At 47.2% G+C, this 23,843-nt stretch overlaps 1 protein-coding gene across 1 annotated transcript; it reads right to left on the reverse strand.

The window, feature by feature from the left end:
• Positions 1–1,875: 1,875 nt before the first annotated feature.
• Positions 1,876–23,774, reverse strand: Stt3a (catalytic subunit 3A of the oligosaccharyltransferase complex). Its single transcript, XM_077703268.1, has 14 exons — positions 23,522–23,774; positions 22,830–22,950; positions 22,263–22,445; positions 20,358–20,503; positions 19,716–19,913; positions 18,823–18,933; positions 17,643–17,723; positions 15,824–15,980; positions 13,815–14,050; positions 11,813–11,977; positions 11,456–11,644; positions 10,760–10,979; positions 7,081–7,269; positions 1,876–2,393 (listed from the first exon to the last, which is right to left on the reverse strand). The coding sequence occupies exons 2-14, from the start codon at positions 22,942–22,944 to the stop codon at positions 2,248–2,250; spliced, it is 2,136 nt and encodes a 711-aa protein (XP_077559394.1). The 5' UTR covers positions 22,945–22,950; positions 23,522–23,774; the 3' UTR covers positions 1,876–2,247.
• Positions 23,775–23,843: the final 69 nt, after the last annotated feature.

A 23,843-nucleotide genomic window follows, 5' to 3' on the forward strand; every position in this document is an offset into this window, starting at 1 on the left:
TAGTTCTGCCAATTCTTTGTTTCACGCTGCCACAGCCCCATAATTTTGTGCCTGGAGCTAGGTGCCGCTGGAACAGGAGCCGAAAATTAAAAAAAAAAAATATGTTGTAGCATAAAAGAAACCAAAAAGATGCATTATTTTTCTCACCCTTTCCCTGAACTGGGTTTTATGCAGGCCAGCTCCCTGCCCAGCTCAAAAATATCCCCAGTGCACTTCCTTTCCTTTTCCTTTCCCACAAACCACAAACAAGGTAAAGAAACTGCTAAGTGTGGGCCCCTCTGTCCTTGGTTCCAGTGTCCACTCCTTTCCAACACCAAATGGTAAGGTCTCCCTGGGTCCTGGGGCCAAAGCTGGCCAGAGCTGCCTCCCATAGCTCACCATGATTAATGGTGTTTGCTGTTGGGCATGTCAAAAGCATTCGAGTGGATATCTCCAATCCTTACGGGTGCTGTTTGAGAGAGAGAGGAATTTTATTGAAATGAAAAAACACAGAAAAGGTCGGCCTGATGGTAGTATATCTGGCCAGCTATTCTGTGTGTTGTTTGGTTATTTAGAAAAGTTTGGACGTAGTTGTATGTGCGTTTCCCACGCTGGTGTTCGTTTAGTGCTTGCAAAAGGGCTCTGTGCAAGACAGGGTCAAAGGCTTCTTTTAGGTCTGCAGCAAAAGCAACGGACTCCTTTTTTGGATCACCTTTTCCTTTAAGAGGAGGAATGCATACTGCATGGATAGACCATTACGAGAACCTAGCATGCTGTGTGAGATCATATCGCCTTCCAATAGTAAATCAGCCTCTGCATGGCTACGTGCTTTTGTTCTACATTTGTTCTACAATGCCTCTGTTCTACACACGTTCATCAGCATATTTTGTGAGCTTCTTCATTTGGTAATCACCGAGACTACGGATCATTGTGTTAGCAATACTGTCAGACCTCGGAGCTGCGTTTTTTTGCGCTGCTGGCATAGCACTGTAGACTTCAGCTTTGGTGATGTTTCTGTCAAGCTGTTTGTTGGGTTTACGGATATATTAAAAACGCAAGTGCTATGTAAAACTACCTTAATCACGCCACATTAACGATAGCAATAAACAAACATGATTGCTGCGTTTCTGGTATTTTCCCAATAACATTGCTGCTGATGCGTAGCGAGAAATGTGATGGTTGTTAATATTAGCAGTCTCTTTTGGGTGAAAACAACATCCTTCAGCGCTGAAATGGAGCTTAGCAAGTTACCAAAGGCAGGTCCAATAAAAACAATGATGCGCGTTGTCTTTGTGGTCCCTTTATACGAACAGCATCAACACCAAAAAGGCTGACTCGATTACTGTGGAAAGTAGGGCACCCAAGCTTTTACGTATGCCAACTTCGCACTTTAAAAAGTATGCATTGGATTGCTTTTACCCTGCTTTATTACGCAAAGACAAATTTTCGACGACACTAAATGCTACAAGGCAAAAGAACTATCTTGTAACATTGCTAAAACAAACATTTATTACTTGTATGTCACACCAACAAAAAGAAGAAAAAAAAACATACTTATTTAAAATAACTACATATCTTTTTGGTAAAATGTGTATTACGATAGAAAAATTGTTTTACAAATTCTGTCTGCGGTCATAACAAAGTTGTGCTTTGAAAGTGTTGCTATACACAGAAATATATGCATTTGCTACAAACTGCGGAAGCCTTATTTGCTAAGAAATAATTGCATTGCTTGCCTGCTCTCTTCCTTTTTTTTTAAGGGGGGGGGGGCTTAGTCAAGTTGCACCTGCACCGCTTTCTCTGCATTTTCCAGGCCACACTGCATTGTTGCCGTTATGTGTGAGATTCCTTTGTATGCGCGCGCACTGCTTTGTGCTCAAACAAAGAAACTTCAACTTTTGTATGAAAAAATTTATTTTCTTTTCCCACTCAGCATCCATCCTCTCATTCCACACTCGGTCTGGACAACAGATGAAAGAGGAACCAACAGACTGCCCCCAGGCACTCCCACCCAGTGAACGAAGGAAAAGTTTCACACAGATGTGTACAACACAGAAAAACAAAACAGAAAAAGAAGAGAGCACAAGGTAGTCTTGGGCCATTCCTTTGAAGAGAGAGGATGCCTTGTGCTCGTGTCATGACACCAGGGTTGCCCGTGGAGGAATGGAGAAGACGCGTGGTGCCGCCGCAGGCTTGGCACACCGGCTGATGCAGGGTTGATGCCACGGGGGGTGAACCGAGATGGGGGGGGTGGAGAGGGCATGCCCCTCAGACGCCCCTGTTGGGCAGGTCCTTGACCTTGTAGATGCGCACCAGCCAGTGCTCCGTCGTGTACGCCTCCTCCAAGACGTCCAGCTCAAAGTCCTTGTTGCCGATCTCAGCGTTGCGCACCCGGTCGTAGCCAGGGGGCTTGCCTTGGGGGACGAGACGAGTGCGAGGTCAGAATAACAGAGGCCCACTTTCTAATACCCCTACTACGCTAACGTGAGAATGCCATTTGAACCAAATGTCATTTGACTCAAATGCAAAGTTGTGCTGCTCCGCTGGGTTTTGAAATGCCATTCGGCTCAGAGCACCCAGTGAGACATTCGGGCTATCATATATCAAGATGTAATAATTCTATACTCTTAGCACCAGAGTGAGTAAGCACAAACCAGTGTGGCCAGACAGCACAAGAAAAAAAACCCTCGATTGTGATCCAGGATTAAGCAAGAACCATAACAAAGCTTACGTTATTTATAATTTTATATCATTTTAATGCGAAAGACTGCTGCTAAATTTGATTGCTGCATTATTGTGTAAAAACAGAACTTGACAGCAGCAGCACTAGACAGCACGATGAGCGATTTTTAAAGCTTTCAAAGCCCCTCATTTGAGTCAAATGACATTTGGTTCGAATGACATTCGGATGCCAGTGTAGCAGGGGTATTACTCCATCAGTTTATAAATCTAGTTTTCCTAAGCCGCATCAAGAATTCCACAAGTGCTGTGGTCAAGTACCCCTCTTCATGCATCCCCTGAGCAGCAGTGCTGGAGTGGACAGCAAAAGGGAGGCTTTCATGGACACAGATAACCGAACTGCCATCTATTACTGCAAATGCGAATGGCACGGTATGCTGTAGTAGTGACTAATAACTCAAAAACCACCGAGTGCATAAAATTTGATGTAAATTCGTTTGTGTTGAAAATGAAGCATTGCATGGTTCCCCCAACTGACACTCCCTACTTCACATGGCAAGAAATGTAGAAGCTACACTAAAACCGCCATCCATGAGCAATCTCAAAGTCCTGCAACTCCTGTACCCCAGAGCAAAGGCTGCCCCCTCACCTCATGGATTCTGGAAATAGAGGAACACTCCTACTTAAAATGACTTAATAAATTTATTCCTCTACTGCAGGAAAACCCGTGCTCGTCAAAAAAATTACAGCCACTCAATCTGAAAGCTGTCTGTAGAATCTCTTTGAATGGGTCACAGCCGCATCGCCATCGACCGCCATAGGCCGGGTGCGGCCAGCCATTATCTGTAGTGAACTTAGGTCAATCTCCCTTGGGTGGCATGGTCATGTCTCACGCTTCCCGAGCGCACGCATTCTTTCTTCGTCTTCTCTTCCCTTTGATGTTCCATTAAGCATAGACCTCGATGGTCGTTCCTCTCCCCCCCGACGCTTGAGTCTTGTCCTTGGGGGTTGACGGATCCCACAACTTGGTGCCGAAACGACCCGGGACTCGTGTCTGCCAGGCCGACACCGACAAGCAGGACCGATAGCTTTTCTTCGACGGCTTCTGCTCGACTGACCGGCGGACCTACCTCCAAGGACCAAGGATGATTTCAATCGAGCGCAAGCTGCGGCGACGAACTGCCCTTCGCGACAAGCTTTCCGCCTTCTTGACGGAGATAAAAGACGGCCTCCGAAGTGGCACCCTGACCACGGCGATGGACGCAGCGGTATCCTTGGAGAGGATCGAGGCCATGTATCGACCCATCCTGAAGCTGGACGAGGACATTTTGGGGGACATCATGGACGAAATGGTCACCGAAGAGACTTCCAACACGACTTCCTACAACGACAAGGTGGTGAAGATAAGAGCGGAGCTTCAACACAGATCTCGAGGCGAACAGGCTGGTGAGTCGCTCGTTTCGCCTTCTTTAACGAGACCGCCGCCTAGTGAAACCGCAACCACCAAAACGAAGCTACCGACCATAGAACTGACGAAGTTTGATGGAGACCGTCATAATTGGACCAGATTCTGGAGTCAATTTGAGCACGCCATACACAAGAATTCGAAACTGCGAGCGACTGAAAAGTTTCATTATTTGACCAGCCTGCTTACCGGATCGGCCGCTTCCGCAGTAACTGGGCTCCCCGTTACAGAACAGTGCTATTACGACGCAGTAGAAATACTCCTGAAGCGGTTCGGCGATCAGACTAGGATTGTTCAAGACCACCTGCGGGCACTGATTGACATCAGAGCAGTTTCGTCTTCGAGTGACGTCGCACAACTTCGAAAGCTTTACGACGAGGTTCAAGTACACTGTAGGAGCTTGAACGCCCTTGGAACAAGCGCGGACACCTATTGCTCCATGTTACGTGAGCTGCTTCTACGAGCACTCCCTCGAGACATGATCGTGAGGTACCACCAGTGGTCAAGAACTTCGTGTACTGCATCGAGGTCAACTGGCATAGAGCGAGAGCAACAACCGATCGACCACAAGAAAAAGTTTGACGAACTCATGGACTTCTTTGGAAACGAAGTTGAGTGCCTGGAAGCAGTTATTCAGGACACGTCGGATTTAACGAAGTTTAAGAAGGACGACAAGCCAGGGGAACAGCTACGAACAGGAATTTTCGAACATGAGCATACTGCAGCGTCCCTGCATGCCGCAGCTCCCGACATACGAAAGTGCTTGTTTTGTTCCGCCTCACATGACGCAGCGTCTTGCGAAGCTGAAGACGTAACCATGGAACATAAGAAGAGCCTTCTTACCAGATTCGGACGTTGTTTCCGTTGTTTGACCCGAGGACACATCGCCCGAAAGTGCAGAAAGAGAATTGCCTGCCTGCGGTGTAAACGACGACATGTCTCCTCGATGTGCAACGCAGATCCGGACAGCCATGAAAAGGGACAACTTATATCGGACCCCCTACAGCTCCTCTCAGGAAAAACAGGTAGCGCGATCCTCCTCCAGACGCTGAACATCCAGGCTTCCGGCGCCCGTAGCGCCGAAAGGTGCAGGATTCTGTTAGACGGGGGAAGCCAGCGGAGTTTCATCACTACCGCAGCCTCTAGGAAGTTAGGATGCGAATTTCTTGGAAAGGAGGTCCTGACTGTAGGAGTCTTCGGAGGGAAAGAAACTAATGAAACTCTAAGAAGAGTTCGAGTTCACCTGCTTGACCCTACAGGTGAAAAAGCACTCAGTGTCGAAGCACTGGAGGTTTCGTCGATCTGCAACCAGATGATTCCTGTTCCCGACCAGAACATCATAAATGTTTTAAAGTCGCACTCTATCGACACTACAGCTGTACTGTGCGGATCAGGAAAAAACAACGGCATATCGATTTTGATTGGTTCCGACTTCTACTGGGACATAGTGACAGGGAACATAAAAACAGTTGGACCCAGCATGAAAGCTGTAGAAACACGACTGGGCTGGACAGTTCAAGGACGTGTTCAGACTACGCCGAAAACAGTCCACTGTAAGAACGTCGTGGTTCTACACGCGAGCCTGCCTGGTGTGCCTTTCGCTTTCGAACGATTTGGAGAATCGGAGGCCACAGTCAGTAAAGATCCAGTACGCGCTTCAACGAGGGTTCAAGTCTCAGAAGACGCACGACACGAACACGCTCTTCCTCGGAAGCAGGACATCGACCTATACGACAACTTCGATGCAGAAGAGCGAACATGTGACCAGTTGGTTGAGACCCCGGATAAGGGGCAGTGTTGCTCAAGAAGCGAGAACCTGACTGACGCCCTAAAAAAAGGTATAGGAGACCAGTCGCTGCTACAGTCCCCATCGTGGTGGGAAGACCCTACGTGGATGTGTTCGCATCGGGAGCTCCAGAAACCAAAGTGTCCTCTCGGGCTGCCACAGAAAACGGCGGAGGAGGCTAGTGCACCATACTTCACCCTTCAGTTATTGATTTCGAAGTCGGTGAACGTTACCCGATCGAACCAGGCTACCCTCTCAACGTCTCTGCCCTTTAAAAGCATGCTGTCTCTACGTCCTTGGCGGCCGGGAAAATGTAGAATCTCTTTGAATGGGTCACAGCCGCATCGCCATCGACCGCCATAGGCCGGGTGCGGCCAGCCATTATCTGTAGTGAACTTAGGTCAATCTCCCTTGGGTGGCATGGTCATGTCTCACGCTTCCCGAGCGCACGCATTCTTTCTTCGTCTTCTCTTCCCTTTGATGTTCCATTAAACATAGACCTCGATGGTCGTTCCTCTCCCCCCCGACGCTTGAGTCTTGTCCTTCGGGGTCGACGGATCCCACACTGTCGGAAGTGCAGAGCAGTGATTCGCCATAAGGGGCTGTAGTGCCGTTATCCGCTCACTGCTACCACACAATGCAATTTAAATTTCCCACCTTCGCAGTGCTCACACGTCCCTAGCCTGAAACCGCGCCAGCAAGAGTTCTGTTCTTTTTGTGCATGCTTTTCCTCCCACACGTGCCAGCGTTGCACTGACACTTTTTCCCGCTTACTATCGTAAAAACCAACCCAACGAGCGTTCTTAACCAAATGAAAGCGGGCTCTGCCGGTTAATTACGTATATTTTGCCTCAAATGTACCTACAGTTTTCTATGCGCTAAACGACGGGGAGATGAGTGACAAACGCCAGCAGTTCGCGAGTTTCGAAGGCTTATGACTATACGAACTGCTTGCTTTTGAAGCCTCTGGGTTACGCCGCGACGACGGAACGCCGTGCAGCTCTGCTTGGGTCCAGTGAGTGAGCTACGACGACTAAGCCAGCCCCTAAAGCGCTCTGCACTTAAAACCTCCCGACAGGCCACCCAGTGGCGCTTGCAAGCACCAACTACGTTTCCCTCAAGCTGCTCTCGTACTAGCTAGGGTGATGGAGGAGAAGACAAGAGCACGCACCGGCCTCGGTGTAGACGGATCCGAAGCGGTAGTAGCACATCTTGTACATGAGGCAGTTGAGCAGCACGGGGGAGCCCTCGCGGTCCACGCTGAACTCGCCCGAGGGCGTGTAGTAGTCCTGCTCCTTGATGTGCCGCCCACGGTCCGTGCTGCCCCCAATGCGCACCATCCACAGGAACTTGTTGATGTCTGCATGTAGCAAAGGGAGGAGCTGGAGCTCACTTGGCGCCCACCAAGACGACTTTGCGGGGGAATAATAAGCAGCTCACGCACAGTTTTTACAGCACGAGAAGACAAGCAAGAAGAGAAGCAAAATTATGTTGTCGTCTACTAGAACACATTGCCTGTGCTTATGCAACCACGTGTTGTGGCCACTGTGTGCCTCCTTCTTGTGGCTTTGATGCAAATTACGAAAAAAAGTGGTCTACAAACCACATGATCCGGGCAAGCTATCAGCGAATCGCTTGTTCCCGGCGACACTGCTGCGTCTAGGTAGTTGCTGCCATCAAGACCCACAGCTCGTACACTGCCAGCTAACGCCAAGGACGATGCAACTGATGCCGAGAAAAGTACGCTGTTAATTCATTATAAAATACTTGCGACGTGACATGTACAACGCTGTGTGTGCAACGAAAACAGCCCTTGCACTGCTTCATGCATTGAGAACAAACTGCAAGCTCCGAAAATTAACACGAAAATACACTTACGAAGCATGTCCTAAACGAAGTGTCACACGCTGCAAGCCAACTACACAGCAAGACAGGAACGCAGATCCTATAAGTGACGATTGCAGCGCCAGCTTCTCCAATGGTGGCCCTCGCGGCCAATATTGTGTTCAATTAGGCACTGTTCACGGTATGCAAAAGTCAAAGTTCAGGAGGCCAATATTCAAGAAACCGTGAACCTCACAAGATGACAAGTCTACAGAAAGCGCGCAAACCTTGATCTAAAAAGCATTGTAAAAGCAACAGAGCAAATGAGCAAGGTGACATTAAAACGGAGAGAACAAGCAGCATTGCCATTTAAAGCATAACCGAAAGCATCCATTACTTCGACGAAACTTCCCGGTGACATGAAGCCATGCGGAAAATAATTACTTGGCATACGCCTGACCGACCACCAAGCAGCACTTATGGTTAATTGCATGTGGAGAACACCTGCTGCGCTACGCATCCAAACACAGCCAACACGTCCATTAGGGCTGCAAGATTACATACAAAAGTACAAAAATCACTTTGGCATTAACAAAGGCTGCTCTATCATGACCAAACTGCATGAATTAATTATGCTCCCAGGTCCCTCCTTCTGTAGCAAAGTCTACACAAATAAAAAAAGGTGAGATGAGAAAGCAAGTACACAAACTATGGAAAGCCATCTATCCACAAAAAAAGCACCAAATCTTATGTTGGTGTGCATATCTTGGTTCAGTCATCAGTTGGCTCTTGTGCATGTTTCATCATCCAGAAAGGGACAGCTCACTCAGTTTGGTGATACATAAGAGACCTTTGTCAAGGTCACAAGTAACTGAGCTCGTGTACAGTGTCGAACATTTAAAACGTAACCACTTATAGTGCAGGACCGGATATAACACGGCTTTTTGTGACCACCAGTTTGCCCCCCATAAAACTCAATGCATAAGCCTTTAAGGGGGGCCACTGGTCTTGAGGACCTAAAATTTGCCAAAATATCAATTTTCTGTATTAATTTTATTTGCAGTCTACAGGTCCCAAAGAATGTACCTGCAAAATATCATAGCTGTATGATAAGTATTTACAAAGCTGTTGCCCTTTGAAGTTGCCTAAATGACCATTTGTGCTTATGTTTCCAAACTTCGAGCCCCATTTTCTCAGAACCAATTTTTTCCCCACATGTTCAGCTGTCAGGGTACAATACCTTGGAATGCACTAATTCGATTTGTATCATTTTTGCTGCATTCGAAAGCTATGAACTGAAGAGTGCAATAAAACCACAAAAATATAGAATTTCTTTTTGCTAGTACAAGATTGTATGCAGTTAGTTTTACAAAAAACATTGAATTGATGACCTGACATTTATGAAGTTTACAGCATTTGCAGAAACGAGGCTAAAATTACTGCTGTGGTATAGCTGCACTCCCTGGTCTTTCTAGAGCACAAAGGGATAAAAGCTATTTGAGTATTTCATAGGTAGATAATAAAAAAATTGCCCAAAATTAAAAGGCATAACATGTTGCATAGCTCTGACCTTGCACCACATAGACAAAAACTGACTGCATATTTGTGCTCAGGATGTTAAAATACACTCAATGTGTAAATTTCAAGCACAAAGGTGAAAAAATAACAAAAATGTCCTCAAGACCAGTGTCCCCCCTTAAAACGTGGTTGGCCAAAACACAATACCGTTTATAGTGCGGTTTTTTGGCGGATCCGCTGATCGACCGACGCACCTGGGGCATCGTTTTAGGGTTGCGAGAATGGGAGGGGGGTCAAAGGAATCAGCCATCTGACGCAGCACACTCTCCCTGCGCTCCTTTAACTTCAACACACAAAAGAAAAAAATAGGCACCCTTCAGTTCACAGGCTGTTTCTTCTCGCATGATAACCACAACTGCCACTGCTTGATGCACCTCGAAAGCAGCACATTTCAATTCTTCTTACTGTTTCCCACAACTTCCTGGATAGCTCGCACTATCATCAGTGCAGCCAGACTCACTAATATGCATGCGCATTTTCTTTTCATTCTCCTCAGCAGACAACATCCAGTCCTCAGTAGGCAGGGCAGATTCGATAAGCACTTGTCCACCATTCCTAGAACAACCTTATCCTCAAAGATTAGTCTATCCCTGCTTAATTAACTGCTGCATGCGCAGCCTTTGTAATTTAAGCTCTACCGTGGAGTTTACCACTATCCAGTAGTCAAGCAACCTTAACATTGATTCTCTATCCCCTCTTCCACCAATGCAGCCATGCCCCTGGGCTTGCTTGCCCCTGGGTGAACAATTCCTTGTGGTTCGCATAGGACGTTGAATTGCACGGCAGAACATTGTAAATATAAGACGGTTGGTAGTAAGTTTATGCGTATAAACATTACTGTCCTGACTGTTTGTCATTAAAAAAAAACACACCAAAACTTCAAGCCATGAGAATTTTGTGAGATTATTCAGTTTGCAAGTAAAAAATCGTTCAGGGTAATAAAAGTTAAGCAAGAACAGACCAGTAAACTGCGGCCTCATTTGGATGGACAGTGTAGTTATCAATTCAAAGTGGCAACTAACAGTGCCACTGTCAATAAAGAATGAGCAGGAAGCAGGGTACCAACAACTGTACAATTCTGCCCATCTTTCCTCCCCACTATCCCGCAATCTTCTCCCCATGCTTCCACTGTACCATGTGCGCTGCTTTTCCCCTGGCACTTTCTTTGCGCCCTTCATTTTCCATTGTGCCCTCCACTCACTCCCTTTCATACTCTCCAGTACCAATGAATCAACTCTGCTACCTTGACGGCAATGCCGAACGTACGGACCCGAGTTGCTGCCAAGTTTCAGCAACCATGAATAACAGTTAAGAAGTGAGTGTTAACAAAATGTGATTGAGCACCACCTTGGAGGGAGAACCCTGCAACGGCAGCAACCTTGATGGGGAAGGGTACAGTATAGCGCAGAAGCAGGGCAGTGAAAGGATTCAGAAGAGTGGCACCATACCATCCGATGAGTATCCCGAGAGGCCGCCGAAGATGACGAGCACGTAGTTGACGTCAAGCTCGCGCATGATCTCGTAGGCGCGGTCCTCGGGCGAGGCCATGGCCTGGCCGACACGCGAGATGTGCGTGTTGTTCCACGTGTTGTTGTCCACAAGGATGGTGCGGTTGGCCATGGCCGTTATCTGGTAGCCGTAGTCCCACCACGACATCACCTTGGCGTCCTGTAATACATTGAGGCAATGGGGAGCAAAGGGCTGGGTCAAGCATGGACGATTTGATGACATAAAAAGAGGCCCACTATAGCTTTCCGGCCTCAAACTGATACATCAACAAAAAGGAAATATTCGTGCAATATAACTGAAGCAAATTCTGCTGTTGAATCAATAAATCCAAATTTTTGGTGTCCTCTAGAAGAAGTCAGTCTTCATTTAAGGAGATATTGTGTGGTGTGCTGCAAGGAAGCGTTCTGGGACCAGTTTTATTCAATGAAAGATCCAACAGTGCCTTGCAAACTGAAATGTTCAGTTTCTGAACAAAAAATGTTCAGAAACGTCGTTTTTTTTTTTGGTAATAAATCGTGACCTTTCCACCCTGCCAAACAAATTGAAGTGGAGTACAAATGCAGCGAAAATAAGACACATCGGCCACCAAGGTGTCCCGCAGGGAACCCTCATCTGTGTGCCAAGAAGGTACACACCTCAGGGGTGTTATGCCGGAGCCAGTAGTAGGCCTCGCGGAAGTCGTCGAAGATGATACGCGAGCCGTCGTGTGCCCTGGCCGAGAGCACAATGGAGGGGGATGAGTAGGCCTCCGAGGTCACCCACGTGCAGTGCATCGTGTATGTCGTCAGGAAGATGCACATCATGGCCACAAAGCCTTGCGCCACCTGCAGATGCCAGTGCAGCAGTTGTCTATACACAGTTTCTAAGCATTCACTGCGACAGAACAGGCAAAATATGAATAGCATGTAAGTAGCTGCATCTTCCAAAGTACACGGCTGTTGGCATTTTCAGCCTGCCAACCGCAGGACCGAGATAGTAAAAGACGGACTCGCCTCGGTGCGCATGAAGTAGTTCCCCTCGTGTCGGCGGCCCTTCTTGTCGAGTGGGGTCACGCTGTCCACCTGCTTGGAGTAGGTGGTGAGCATGGACGACACCCCGATGCCTGCCAGGATGCACATCACGGGGGCCAGCACCAGCATCAGACGCACCATCACGCCCTGAGGAGGAAGAGGTTGAGGTGGAGAAACATTTATGAAACATGAAAAAAAAACTACAGGGACCACATAGGATCTTGAATCTGATGTTTTGCATCTCGCAAGGTTTAACTGCATCTAGCATTACTATATGTAATGATACCTTTTATGGCAACACAATTTCTTACATGTTTAACAATACAATGAACTCCCGTTAAGAGGTTAAGACGAATTCCCACTTATGCAGAACAACATGGGAACGTTTGTTTGGTTTTCCATAGACCCAATGCAAACAAATCCGCTTAGGATAAACAGCCCTGTGCACATTCTTTGGTTAAGACGAACAACTTTCGATGAGGCCACCACTGCAGCCGATTCTGGGTAGCATAGCGAACATGGCAGTTTTGGTGGGGTCAGTCTTGGTGACGCATTCACACGACCAGAGGGAAAGAAAAGTAAAAGAAAACCACAGCGCGAAGTGAATTCGCGCCATGGAGGAAGGGAGGAAGCGAGAAAAAAAGGCACGCGGAAAAAGCTCTACCACTTCTTCCACCCTTCAGCCAGCGGAGCCAGCAGCAAAGCAAAGAAAACAAAGAGCGAAGGCGAGTTTTGTGGCCTCTCTGCTCGGGAAAAGAGAGGCGCAAAACTAGGAGGATAAAAAAAGTAGAAATCGATGGAGACTTCTTGTTTGCGAACATAGCACCTGACCAATGCTGTTTCTCAGCTTGAGTTAGCAGGTATACGCTCTCCGTTGCCACTTGGACTGGATAAAACCAGGCAAGCGCACTTGAAGACAGTCTTCTATCAAGTGCGCTCAAATAAATGTGTGCTTTTTTCCCTTTTTCCAGCATTATAAGTCTACCTCATTCACCGTCTTGAAGCAAGGTATTTGCATGCACCTAGGCGTGTTGCCAATTCTTCTTCTTTTTTTTTTTTTTTTGAGGGTAAACTATCATGGTCCCTTCGAGTTCGTCTTAGTGGGAGGTCACTGTATTTAGAAAGCATTCAATGATATTCATGCTTTTTTTAACCAACAAATAGAATCGTCCCTTCCAGGTCTCTACCACATCTGTGCAAAGGACACGAGAAGAGCAGTTTGGTGTGGTAATTTATCACACACTGCACATAAGTAATGCTTTGCAGCAAAGCAACGAACACAGCTTACCAGCAGAACAAAACAAAGCAATGCATCATTACGATATATCGTGCTACAAAATGATGCGATCAAGCACCACCTATTTTACAATTAGTGAACATTAAAGGCTGCATGGCTAGAATATGGTCAGGCAAATGAAGCCTTGCTTACATAATGTCCACATCATTGCTTAAATTGAGAAATGCAAAGTGGGTCAATCTTTTGAAAGTCTTTTAGGGGAGAAGACCCTTATAGGCTGGGGCTGTTAGCATCTCCTGTCGTCGTCGTCGTAATCGTCGTTCATCTCATGTAGTCATGGTACTAAAACACCGGGAAAATCGTTCACACTTCACGGTAGAACGTAATGTGTACTATTAAAAAAAAAAAAAAAAAAAACACCGGTACACAAATTTACGCCTCGCACTGGAGCGTTTAACGCGTACTAAAAAAACACCGGGACACTCGTTTACGCCTTGCGCTAGGGAACTTTGTGCTTTGAGGAGAATTTTAAAGCAAAGCTGTATACTTGTACCCCTCACGGGCTTCACTTTTGCTGGCAAAAAAAGGCCAAGGTGCCAAGAATACACTTGCACACTGCATGCTTCGCGCCTCAACAGGTTTCACGTTAGCGGAGATGGCCCAGGATTTTTTCAATGCAGTTTTCTATTACACCGCAGTGCAAAACACATGACAAGCTCCTTGGGGTAAATTTAGAGCAGCACTCACGGCAAAGTAGATGCTGGTGATGCCGTAGAGGATGATGAAGATGTTGGCGTCGGTGAGCTTGCTGAAGCAGAAGTAGAGGCCCACGGGAAACATGAAAACCAGCAGCTGCAGGTCAAAGTAGAAGGAGGACCAGGACGTCGGCTGGTGCTCGGACACAGAGGCGATGATGGGGATGTTGTTCTTGGCGTACGAGGGGTCCAGCAGCGAGTAGAAGCGGCCCGTCCAGGGCGAGATCTCTGAAGTGCGTCCCCGTTAAGGAAGCAATGTGTCGGGCAGTTTGCTTGCACAAACTCGCGTGTCCTGTGGCAGCGACCGACCACATCATTTTCCCAAGCAACGCCTTTGAATATGAGACTATGGACCTATGGTTGTACTAAAGGCCACAATTTCCCAAACAGTTGAGTGGGAAGCAAGGGACCACAAAGACAGCATGACATTCAGAAGACTTGGCCTTTCACATCACAGTACAATCTTGTTTGCTGGAAATCAATGTTGCCATCACTGAATAGTTTTTAATCAAAGGAGTGGATTTTAAGTTTCCTACTTCAGTCTCCATTACATGACACTAACTGTGGTACCAGACAAAGCTGGGAAGTCGGCATGCCAAGTGCACGGCACAAGGTACAGTGTATCAGAAGCCAGAAACTGGGCTATCACTGACCGAACTTATTAAAAGCTGACTTTGCCTGTGTAATGCAGTGACCATTGGCCCCATTCTTGCTTCATACAACAAAGCTCTGGTTCAGGAGGTTATTGGTGTAGAATACAACAACTCCGCCCCAACTGAGTGTCCAATGCTTCCGACAGTAGGGCCCGCCAGAGTAGGGCAGTCCTCAAGGCGCACACGAAATTTTCTGAGAACCACAGTCAAACTACCGGGTTGTTACAAGAGTGCCCGGACCTGGCATTACATCATCTTAAAAGACATAATATAAAAGACGCCGGCCACACGAGAAGATAAAACAATAACGTTTCGGCCCCCCGAAAGCGAGCTTTGTCACGGGAGAGTGTGAACAAGGCTCCCGTTCGGGGGGCCGAAACGTCATTGTTCTATCTTCTCTTCAGGTCAGCGTCTTCTTTATTATGTCTTTTCATGTCCTTCCAGACCAGATAGGCACCCGTTGAAACCTTGAGTTCATTATATCATCATGCAGACCAGCTATCTGGTGGTTACCATTTGCTAGAAAATGGTACTTTCCTCAATTTCAACTCAACTACACTGACATTGCCTTTCAAGCCCACAGTCCTGCTCTTCTTTTCAGTTGCGCTCAGCACACCCGTCCGACCCCTTTCGTTTTTTATCCTAATGTTATAGCCGAAGGTCGCAAAGAAACTGGTGTGCTTGCTATCGTGACATAGCAATGTGTCGAATGAAATGAAGCTGATGTTGTTATTACAGCACCCATGAAAGAGATGCAATTTCCAGTGCAAGAAAGACTGCTGCTGTGCAGTTATACCCCTGTCACACGGGCACTTTCAATCGCAATTGAGTTGATATGGGTTGAGCTCAATACGGAACGGGCGCTGCTACACAGCAGTTTCAATTGCGATCGAGCCCGAAACCGCTCAAACTCAACCCTGGTTCCCCAAGCGTGACCGAGGCTTCCAAGCGCGATCGAACAAAAGCGGCGATACTCTCGTCCCCACTGAGCAATGGAACAGAAGGTGACAATGTCAACTAATGCCCCAAATTGTGCCAAATAACTTGACTCAAATAAGCGTGCGGTAACATTTATATAGTTCCGTATAACTACGACTGCGCAAAGTTACCAGACACCGGCCGCGAAGTACATTTTTAGTGCCATCTAGCGTACGTGAGGGCAACCATTGCAACTTCTCAATCGGGATTAAAACATGCCGTGCCGCGGCGGCGGTGCGTCCAGCACGCTCAAAATGTCGATTGCGCTTCGCTCCAATTCGGATTGAAAGTGCCCGTGTGACAGGGGTATTTATTACAATGTGTCACGACATGCCCTTCCGTTCCGCCTTGCGGACAAGGCCAAGGATACTGCCCAGGATGGTGAGCACGCCGCCCACGGCAAGGGTGACAGAGGCCGTGGCAATGACGACCGTGCGGAAGAGCAGCTCAAAGTGCTCCTTGGGCAACTTGGAGCGCACGTAGTCCACAAACGCATGCAGCTGGCACAGGCCGAACACGCCCAGGGCCTGCACCAGAAAGGGTGGTATAGGAAGGGGGAGTTGGGAGGGGTGGGGGGAAGGATATGAACCCTTTCTGTCCCGGTGATTCCAAACGGAATCCCATTGCTGTAGTCACTCGAGCGCATAGGGAACAAAATCAAAATTACTAGTTTCTTGGGAAATTGTCCTTCAAGGATATGAGTTTTGCGATATACATCACCATTGTAGCGTTTTAGCGGAGCCAGATGCTACAAAGAAGAAAAAGCTCCAGTGAACACAAATTATGACGTCGAGGCTAAAAGAACCAGAGGTCCTCGTTGTATTCCCAGGCTTGTAAATCTGTAAATATTTGCACTGCGCCGCTCATCTTTTGCTTGTAGGCTCATGTGGTCATAAAATTTAGGAAAACAGGGGAAATTTTTTTCCCGCTCAAAATAACATTTTTAATTGGCAGATGTCCAATTATTGGCCTCATTATAAATCAGTAATTACTTGCACTACCAGCTCTATTTTTCGTTTATGGGCTTAGGGGAGCTGTAGAATTAAGTAGAACACAGAAAAAAATTTTGTGCTTGGCCAGAAGGGCACAGGTGACCCATCGGTGCACATTTGGCCTTAGAAGATAAGCTGGCACAGGGAAAAACCAAAGTGTGGCGGGGAAAATAGTCACCTTTGTTCCCACATCCTGTCAAAACAGAATTCAAATGTTATTATTGCAAGCAAAACTTGTTTGTGCAGTGCCCAAATGTACAGTGAGTTGTTTTATTTATTTTTTTTTTTAGGCATGAGACAATTTTTTAAGAGAAAGAGCCAGGCTAAATACAAGCATCTCTGTTTGCACATGCACATGCACCTGGCCATCTGGTTTTCCCATTTTCATTCCCCCTACAGCAATAAAATATCCCAGCCTCCTTTCGCCCAAAAATTACAACAAGTATGTACCTTTGACGCTCTGAGCATTTTCATGCATTCGCACCAGCACAATCACTGCTCATCTTTCATAACTTCCACAGTGCACATGACACTTTAAGAGGGGAAACTTATTGCAAGAGCAAAAAACATGCATGAACCAATAAATTTTGCATCGAACCATTTTCTGCATAAGCTGTACTGTAAATTTAAAAGTCCTGATGAAGGTACTTACAAAAACATTCACTAAGCTGTTGGACTTAAGAACCTTCTGAATGAATATTTTTCATAATTTCACCCTGCCTACTCACAACTGAAATTTTTTACCCGCAAGCTAAACTGTTTCCAACAGTCCTTTCAGAGCACAAAAGCATGCAATATATGCCAGTATTCAATGATGATTTACCTGAAATTAGGGCACAAAGGCATGGCATAATATTACTGCTCATCCAAAAGCCAAAACTGATTGCATGCTTATGCTCAGCATGGTAAAATGTACGGAATACAGAAATCTCAAAAGCATATCTTAGAAGATAACAAAAATGATCCCCAAACAAATGTCTCCTTTCATAACTGCCTGCTTCATAGAGTAATCAAAACGCTCCGCAACATGCACGTGACTTGGCACGAAAATATTGATGCGATCAAAATAAAAGGTACCACCCCTCATGATGCAGAGTACAAAATGAATTCCCTTTGCTCCTTAAAACTCCCTCACGCTGATTGACTTGGGAAGCACCAACAGAAAGGTCCCCCGTCCGAAGCGGTCCCACAACTTACCGCCATGTGCTCAGAGGACTGAACAGGCTGGAAGCCGACAAACGAGATTTGCATTGACAGCAGGGTTCCCAGAACGTACAGCTGTGTGGAACAGACAGAGAGACAAAGAGAGATAAAGCAGAATGAACAAACTTCACAAACAGATAAACAAAGCACATGTAGTGCAGCAGAAACACTGGCATTGTGCAAGCAAATGACGATATAAGGAAAATATTTTGAAAGTGTCCCTTGTCTGTGCACTGGCTGCGTATCTACTAAAAATGAATTGATGCACCCAATAAGTTCTGCTTACCTAAACACCACATGTGGCCACTGTTGATTTGAATAAATCGCATTCATGTGCAAGTTTCCCTTAGGCCTAACACATAAAAAAATTCTGCTTAACATGAACGGCACAACTTGCCTACTTCAGTTAACTCAAATTCTGGTGGCATTCACAGCCACTGATGAACCGATGAGTACATAACAATGACCTGGAAAAGCAAGTGTGGAACTGTTACTGAGTAACTGGGGCTAAACAGAGCTCACGGAAAAACTGTAAACTTGGCGTTCTTGTTTAGCACTCCCATTAGCATGGCAGCATTCGAATTCTTCAAAATGGCCCATTCCTTCTCATCAGCAATTATGATGCAGCAGCATGCTTACCCACACTAAACCACCTAATGAAGATGTGCTGAAGTTTGACAATCAGAAAGCAGAACCGATTATCATTTTTTCCTTGAGGTTTGTCCCATCTGCAACCAGTGATGGTCCCAAAAAGGGGGGGGGGCAAAGGGGGCGATTGCCTCCCCCCCCCTAAAGAGGTCCTCAGCTTCTTATTTTTAGTTTTTTTTTAAGCATTCCACTTGCGCAGAGTTAAATCCCACTTGCGCGAGAGGCCGCAAATGTGTTGTGACCGTAAGAAATGCGGGCTCTAGCCAGCCATTGCACCGCCGAAGAGGCGCCAAAAACCACTCTGTCGCTAAGTGATTTGTGCGTTCACACGGCATACGCGCACACGCCTGCATGGTTATCCCCTCCTCTGCAGAATTGGCGCAAGAAGGGGAGCGGTTCTTTATTCCCTCCAAACGAAAAATCCCCCCCCCAAAACCAATCTCTGGGACCGCTACTGTCTGCAATGTGGGTGCATTGTACTACGAAAGTTGCGCCAGGATTGTCCGGGAATCCCAACACAACACACCGTGCTGTAGGCAGTGTAGATGCGGTGGGAGAAGCGGCCGGTAGCCATCAATGCCAGGACATGGAGAGGAATCAGGTTGATGAGGAACACGTACCCTCCCCACGACGAAACCTGGGAAGGAGTAAAAAAAAATAGTGAGAAGTGTGACCCCCAATTAGCAAAGCACTTCTGCGATGACACTGCTGGGAGCATCATAGTGGGAAGGTATGGACTGTTACTGTTTTTGTTTATACACACACTACACAACACCCTAGAGTGCCAAGCAGATGGTGGGCAAAGTTGGGTGGACTCTCAAGAGGCCCCCCCCCCCCCACCGCAATGACAAGCTAAACGCTTGTAAGCTAAACGCTTGGCACACTGCTGTTGGAATTGACTGTGTAAGGTTTAACATGCCGACACTACACAGGCGATGAGGCGCGCTATAGTGGAGGGCTCCGGATTAATCTTGACCACCTGGGGATCTTTAACGTGCGCCGAAATCTCGAACACACAGGCGTTTTTGCTTTTCGCCCCCATCAGAAAAGCGGCCGCCGCACCTGGGAACACTGCTGGGATGGCAGGGAATGAGCAGCATCAAAGTTCATAACCTTCCAGCCACTCACCCGCAGTGTCTTCTCACTTTCTCGCATGCCCACTCCTCTGAGCAAGACATCAATGCACATGCACAAAAGTATGTGTTTGACTTTCACGCTGTATCGGTTTTTGACGGGCAGCCGAGCACACACCCACAGACAACTGTAAATTTTTCAGCCTGTGTGCCCCAATCGGAAGGTGCAGTGTTGAAATCTTGTGCACAGTGAAGAATTTCCGCTGAATCTGAGTTTCAGGGTCGACCTAAAAGAAGACGTTTGCCCCTGCTCAAACTCACTGGTAGAAGGCACACATGGGCTCACCATGTAAAAGTAGGCGAGGCCACAGAGGGCAGCCCAGAAGATGGCCCCCGTCTTGACAGCCTTGATCCACATGTAGTAGGTCAGCAGCATGCAGAAAATAGCGATGCCCTCATTGTCGTACGAGCCAGCCACCGATCGGGAGATGTAGCCCGGAACAATAGATATCATGGCCGCCGCCATCAGGCCAGAGGCAGTATCCTGGACAGAGAGTCATCAAATGTCCAATTAGTTAAAAAGGAGTACAACACAAATGCAGCTCAGTTCCTTGAAAAGGCATAATTCAATCCAACATACTATTTTGTAAGTGTGAATGCAGAATTTGGTAACAAGTCACGGACTACAACATTTGTCCACAGATAATTAGTTATAAATGTGTGAGAGTACATGTGTGCGGCTACTGTCTAATTAAAATTATTAGGAATGTACTCCGAGTTCAAGAATCATCATGAATAAGAACAGTCCGCAGACACCACATTTTCGTTCAGGCCAGTTCTAAATACAATGAATAGAAGGCGTACTCCCAAAGACTGTCCAATCACCACCAGTTTTCCAAGTATGTCTAAGAAGTCAGTTGGTTCCAAACAAACCTTGCCAAAGGCTAGTTATACTGGTAATCTCTGCAAAAGAGCACATTTGACTCGCCTTGAGTTCCTTGGTCAGGAGAAAGGTGACCAGTGTGGTGAGGCTGGAGAAGAATGGAGCCAAGAAGACGCACACATTGCGGATGTCCACTGTGATGTGCAGGAACTGCAAAGCATGGTACAGGGCTGCCGACGTCACCATCAACCCTGCGAGATGAAATGAGATAACATGTAAACAATATTCATTCCAGGCAAAAAAGAAAACAAAAAGAGTATAAAGTGCAATAACATAATTACATCTTTGTAGTTTAACTAGCCAAGGCAACACGTGCTACAGTAAAGGGATCTGGATTAATTTGGACTAGGTAATACGAGCTAGATAAGTTCACATGTTTGTGTGAACTAAATGCTATAAAAATGGCATTTCTGCACTTCGTTTCCATTTGAGTCAAAGGAGCACCACCAATGACCTTTGAGGTTCTCAAAGGCCTTTGAAACGCGAACGGTTGTACTCTTTGGTGCAGCTTCTGCATGCCGTAATTACAACAACAATTATTTATGAGTAAAACTTGGTGTTTAAAGTGCACAATCTCGTCATTTTTCACTTGCTTTTGTTCTCTAGCACTTGCTCTATGATTACAAGGTAACTTGATACTCTCAACACCGGCAATGCGGGGTGGCGCGGTGGGGGAAAGGGGGGGGGGGGGGTGAAACGGCTGCTTTGTGCGTGTTCTGTGCGCACTTGTAGATTGATCAATTTGATCACTAATATTTCGTTTTTTTTTCATTCTAACTCTAACATTAAATTTTTATTAATAACGAAACAGGACAGCAGTGGCGACACCAAGACGTGGCGGGCGAACACGGAAACTTTCAACTGATTTGATTGATTACAGGGTTTAAGTGCCAACGCAATGCAGGCGATGAGGCGCGGCGTAGTGGAGGGCTCCGGATTAATTTTGACCACCTGTGGATCTTCAACATGCGTAAAAATCTTGTACACACAGGCGTCCTTGCTTTTCACCTCCATCAGAAAAGCGGCCACCATGGTCGGGAATCAAACCCGCGTCCTTGTGCTCGGCAGCACGCCTTAGCCACTGAGCCACCGCGGCGGGTAAACTTTCAACTGCCTTTGAGAATTGTCGTGTACATCACAAACGGCCGTTAGAAATTTCTGCAGGGGCATCATTTCGCCCCTCGCCCACAAAATTCTCTGCTCCCACCCCCCTCCTGACCGCACCATCTCCCTTTTGTGGACTCCTGGCCATGTGGGCTTTGGCGGCGTGGAGAAGGCACACGAGGCGGCCCGAGCTTTAATACACCGGACCCCTCAGCAGGGCCCCCTCCTCACCTAGAGCCACTGCTCACCTTCTGCGAAATCACCCTCCATCACAGGCTTTCACGCACCACCCCCTCACCCCTCGTTATCCCCAGTTGAATCATCCCTCTGGAGACAAATCCAAACCCATTCCCTCCCCACTCGATCCACCCTCACCCACATATCGCCATTCCGCTTGTCCACACTGCGGCGACTACGAAGACACCCCCCATGCCATCTGGCACTTCCCCGCCCTGCTTCCTTCCCCTACCCAACCCAACCCAACCCAACCCCCCCCCCCCCCCCCCCCGACTCCTGGCTGTCTGCCCTCACGCGCTCGGACGCCCAGTCCCAGTGCACCCTGGTCGACAGGGCTCGGGCCTATAGAGGTGCGCTTCCGCGGCTCCACCGTCCGAACTTAGCCTGGCCAGGAATAAAACATGTTTCTCTCTCTCTCTCTCTCGGTGGAACTCCTTCCAGTTTGAATGGAATTTAAAATTTGGGCCTCTTGACTGAAATGACCTTTCAAATGCTCGTGTAGCACAGGTATAATACACATTTCAAAATACAATGAACAAGCTTTAATATACGCGAACCAATGCCAGTATGAAGTACGACACGCTCCATGGTATACAAGCAAGGACGTACCAGGGTAGATTGTGCCACCAATGATCCTGCCCAGGGGGTACCATGCTCGGTCATCAAACCAGTTGTGAAAGCTGTAGAAGCCTTCCTCGGCAAGGTAGCGAGTTGTGCGGTAGTTGAAGTACGGGTCAAATTCGTGAATTACACTCTCGAAGCGGAGCACTGAGAAGAGCCTGCAGACAAATGCTGGAAGACAAGACAAGACAAGCCACAGCGCTGTAGTCCGGGTATCTCAGAATTACAAAGCTCTTTTTTAAGCAAGACACTTATTATCATTAGGTTGCCAATTTTTTTATTTTCCTGCTGACGCTTCCCTGACACTGTATTACACACCGTCACTTCACAGAAGCGTCAACAACAAGGTGTCAGTTTGAATAGTCTATTATGCACTGAGTATTGTTGGTACTCAAAGCTTGAGCGCTTGCCATTAACGACAATTAAATGAAGCCTGACTTGGTTTTTCTACAAGGTTGTTTAATTTTCCATTAATTTCCGGCCGTGTTAGCTCATCACGACCTACCCTTAACAATACGCAGAGTTTAGGAGATCAAACGTGCGCACAGTACTTACACAACACAGCCGCCATTGAAAGTATTGACATCTTCAGCAGAGTCTCCTGCTTCTCCGGGTTCATACGTGACCACCATGACGCTCTCTTGTACTGGACGGGGCTCGAGGGAGGCATCGTGAACTGTCAGTGGATGCCGGACGGGGAGCGAACGGAAAAGGTCGTTAGATCAGCTGCCACGTTAGCTCCCAAGTTATCAGCGCCTGTCATCACGCATGCAGCAGCTTTACAGCCATGACTGCCACGCAAAACTGTTCTTTGATGCCTCAGAATTGCGAACCTTTGCTCGACAAAAAGAGAGAAAAGTAAAGATCGAAGAGATAAAAGTTCCGACGGAACACGTCGGCAGTAGCCGGCCGGCACTCGTATCAGCAAACTGATCTTACGATCGCGTGAAGTGAATGGAGACTCAAAATTCTAGTCAAAAATTAGATGTGATGTCCGTACTCATGCACAATCCTGTTGGCGTAACATATATCTATCTTCAATACTCTTTCGTTTTTTTATATATAACAAGTAACCAAAACCGCCAAACCGGCATCGTCGGTACGAGCCAGCGATGAAGGAGTTCAGAGCAGCGCGCGTCAGAACAAGACGTTATAAAAACAATCCAGTGTGAGAACGACCGGCAGACATGGACATATCGCTTGTCGCGAGCGTGTTTTCAAATTAAAAACACAAATGAACGACTTACCTAGGCCTAAGCGACTGACGGCAGTGTCAACAACGCCTACTCCCGATCAGTCACAGAATTTGAATTTCAGTTCTCTCTGTTCCTTTGGTTGGCGAATACTTTTGGTGATCGACGTCTGGTCTTCGCCTCATCTAAAACACCGGCGGTGCGATGGAAAAGTTCACCATAATCGCCGGGCGCACTCCGCTATCGCCCACTCCAAAGCCGGTGAAACTTGCCGACCGGGCTTCAACTACACGCAGCTACACGTGGCAAACATTGGGAAGGGAACGGCCGGCGACGGCCGTTTCTGCGGCTACTGACCGGCCACAAGCCGAAAGGT

Source organism: Haemaphysalis longicornis, unplaced genomic scaffold (assembly GCF_048455015.1).
Source record: "Haemaphysalis longicornis isolate Haplotype H1 unplaced genomic scaffold, Haemaphysalis longicornis Haplotype H1 scaffold_3, whole genome shotgun sequence".
NCBI lineage: Eukaryota > Metazoa > Arthropoda > Arachnida > Ixodida > Ixodidae > Haemaphysalis > Haemaphysalis longicornis.

Excerpts from the sequence above, each read along its gene's own strand:
- Stt3a (XM_077703268.1), bottom strand. The coding sequence starts at position 22,944 with ATGCCTCCCTCGAGCCCCGTCCAGTACAAGAGAGCGTCATGGTGGTCA. Across the intron at positions 22,446-22,829 it reads TTCAATGGCGGCTGTGTTGT|CATTTGTCTGCAGGCTCTTC; the intron begins GTAAGTACTGTG and ends CTTGTCTTCCAG. Across the intron at positions 7,270-10,759 it reads CTCGGGATACTCATCGGATG|ACATCAACAAGTTCCTGTGG; the intron begins GTATGGTGCCAC and ends TGCTACATGCAG.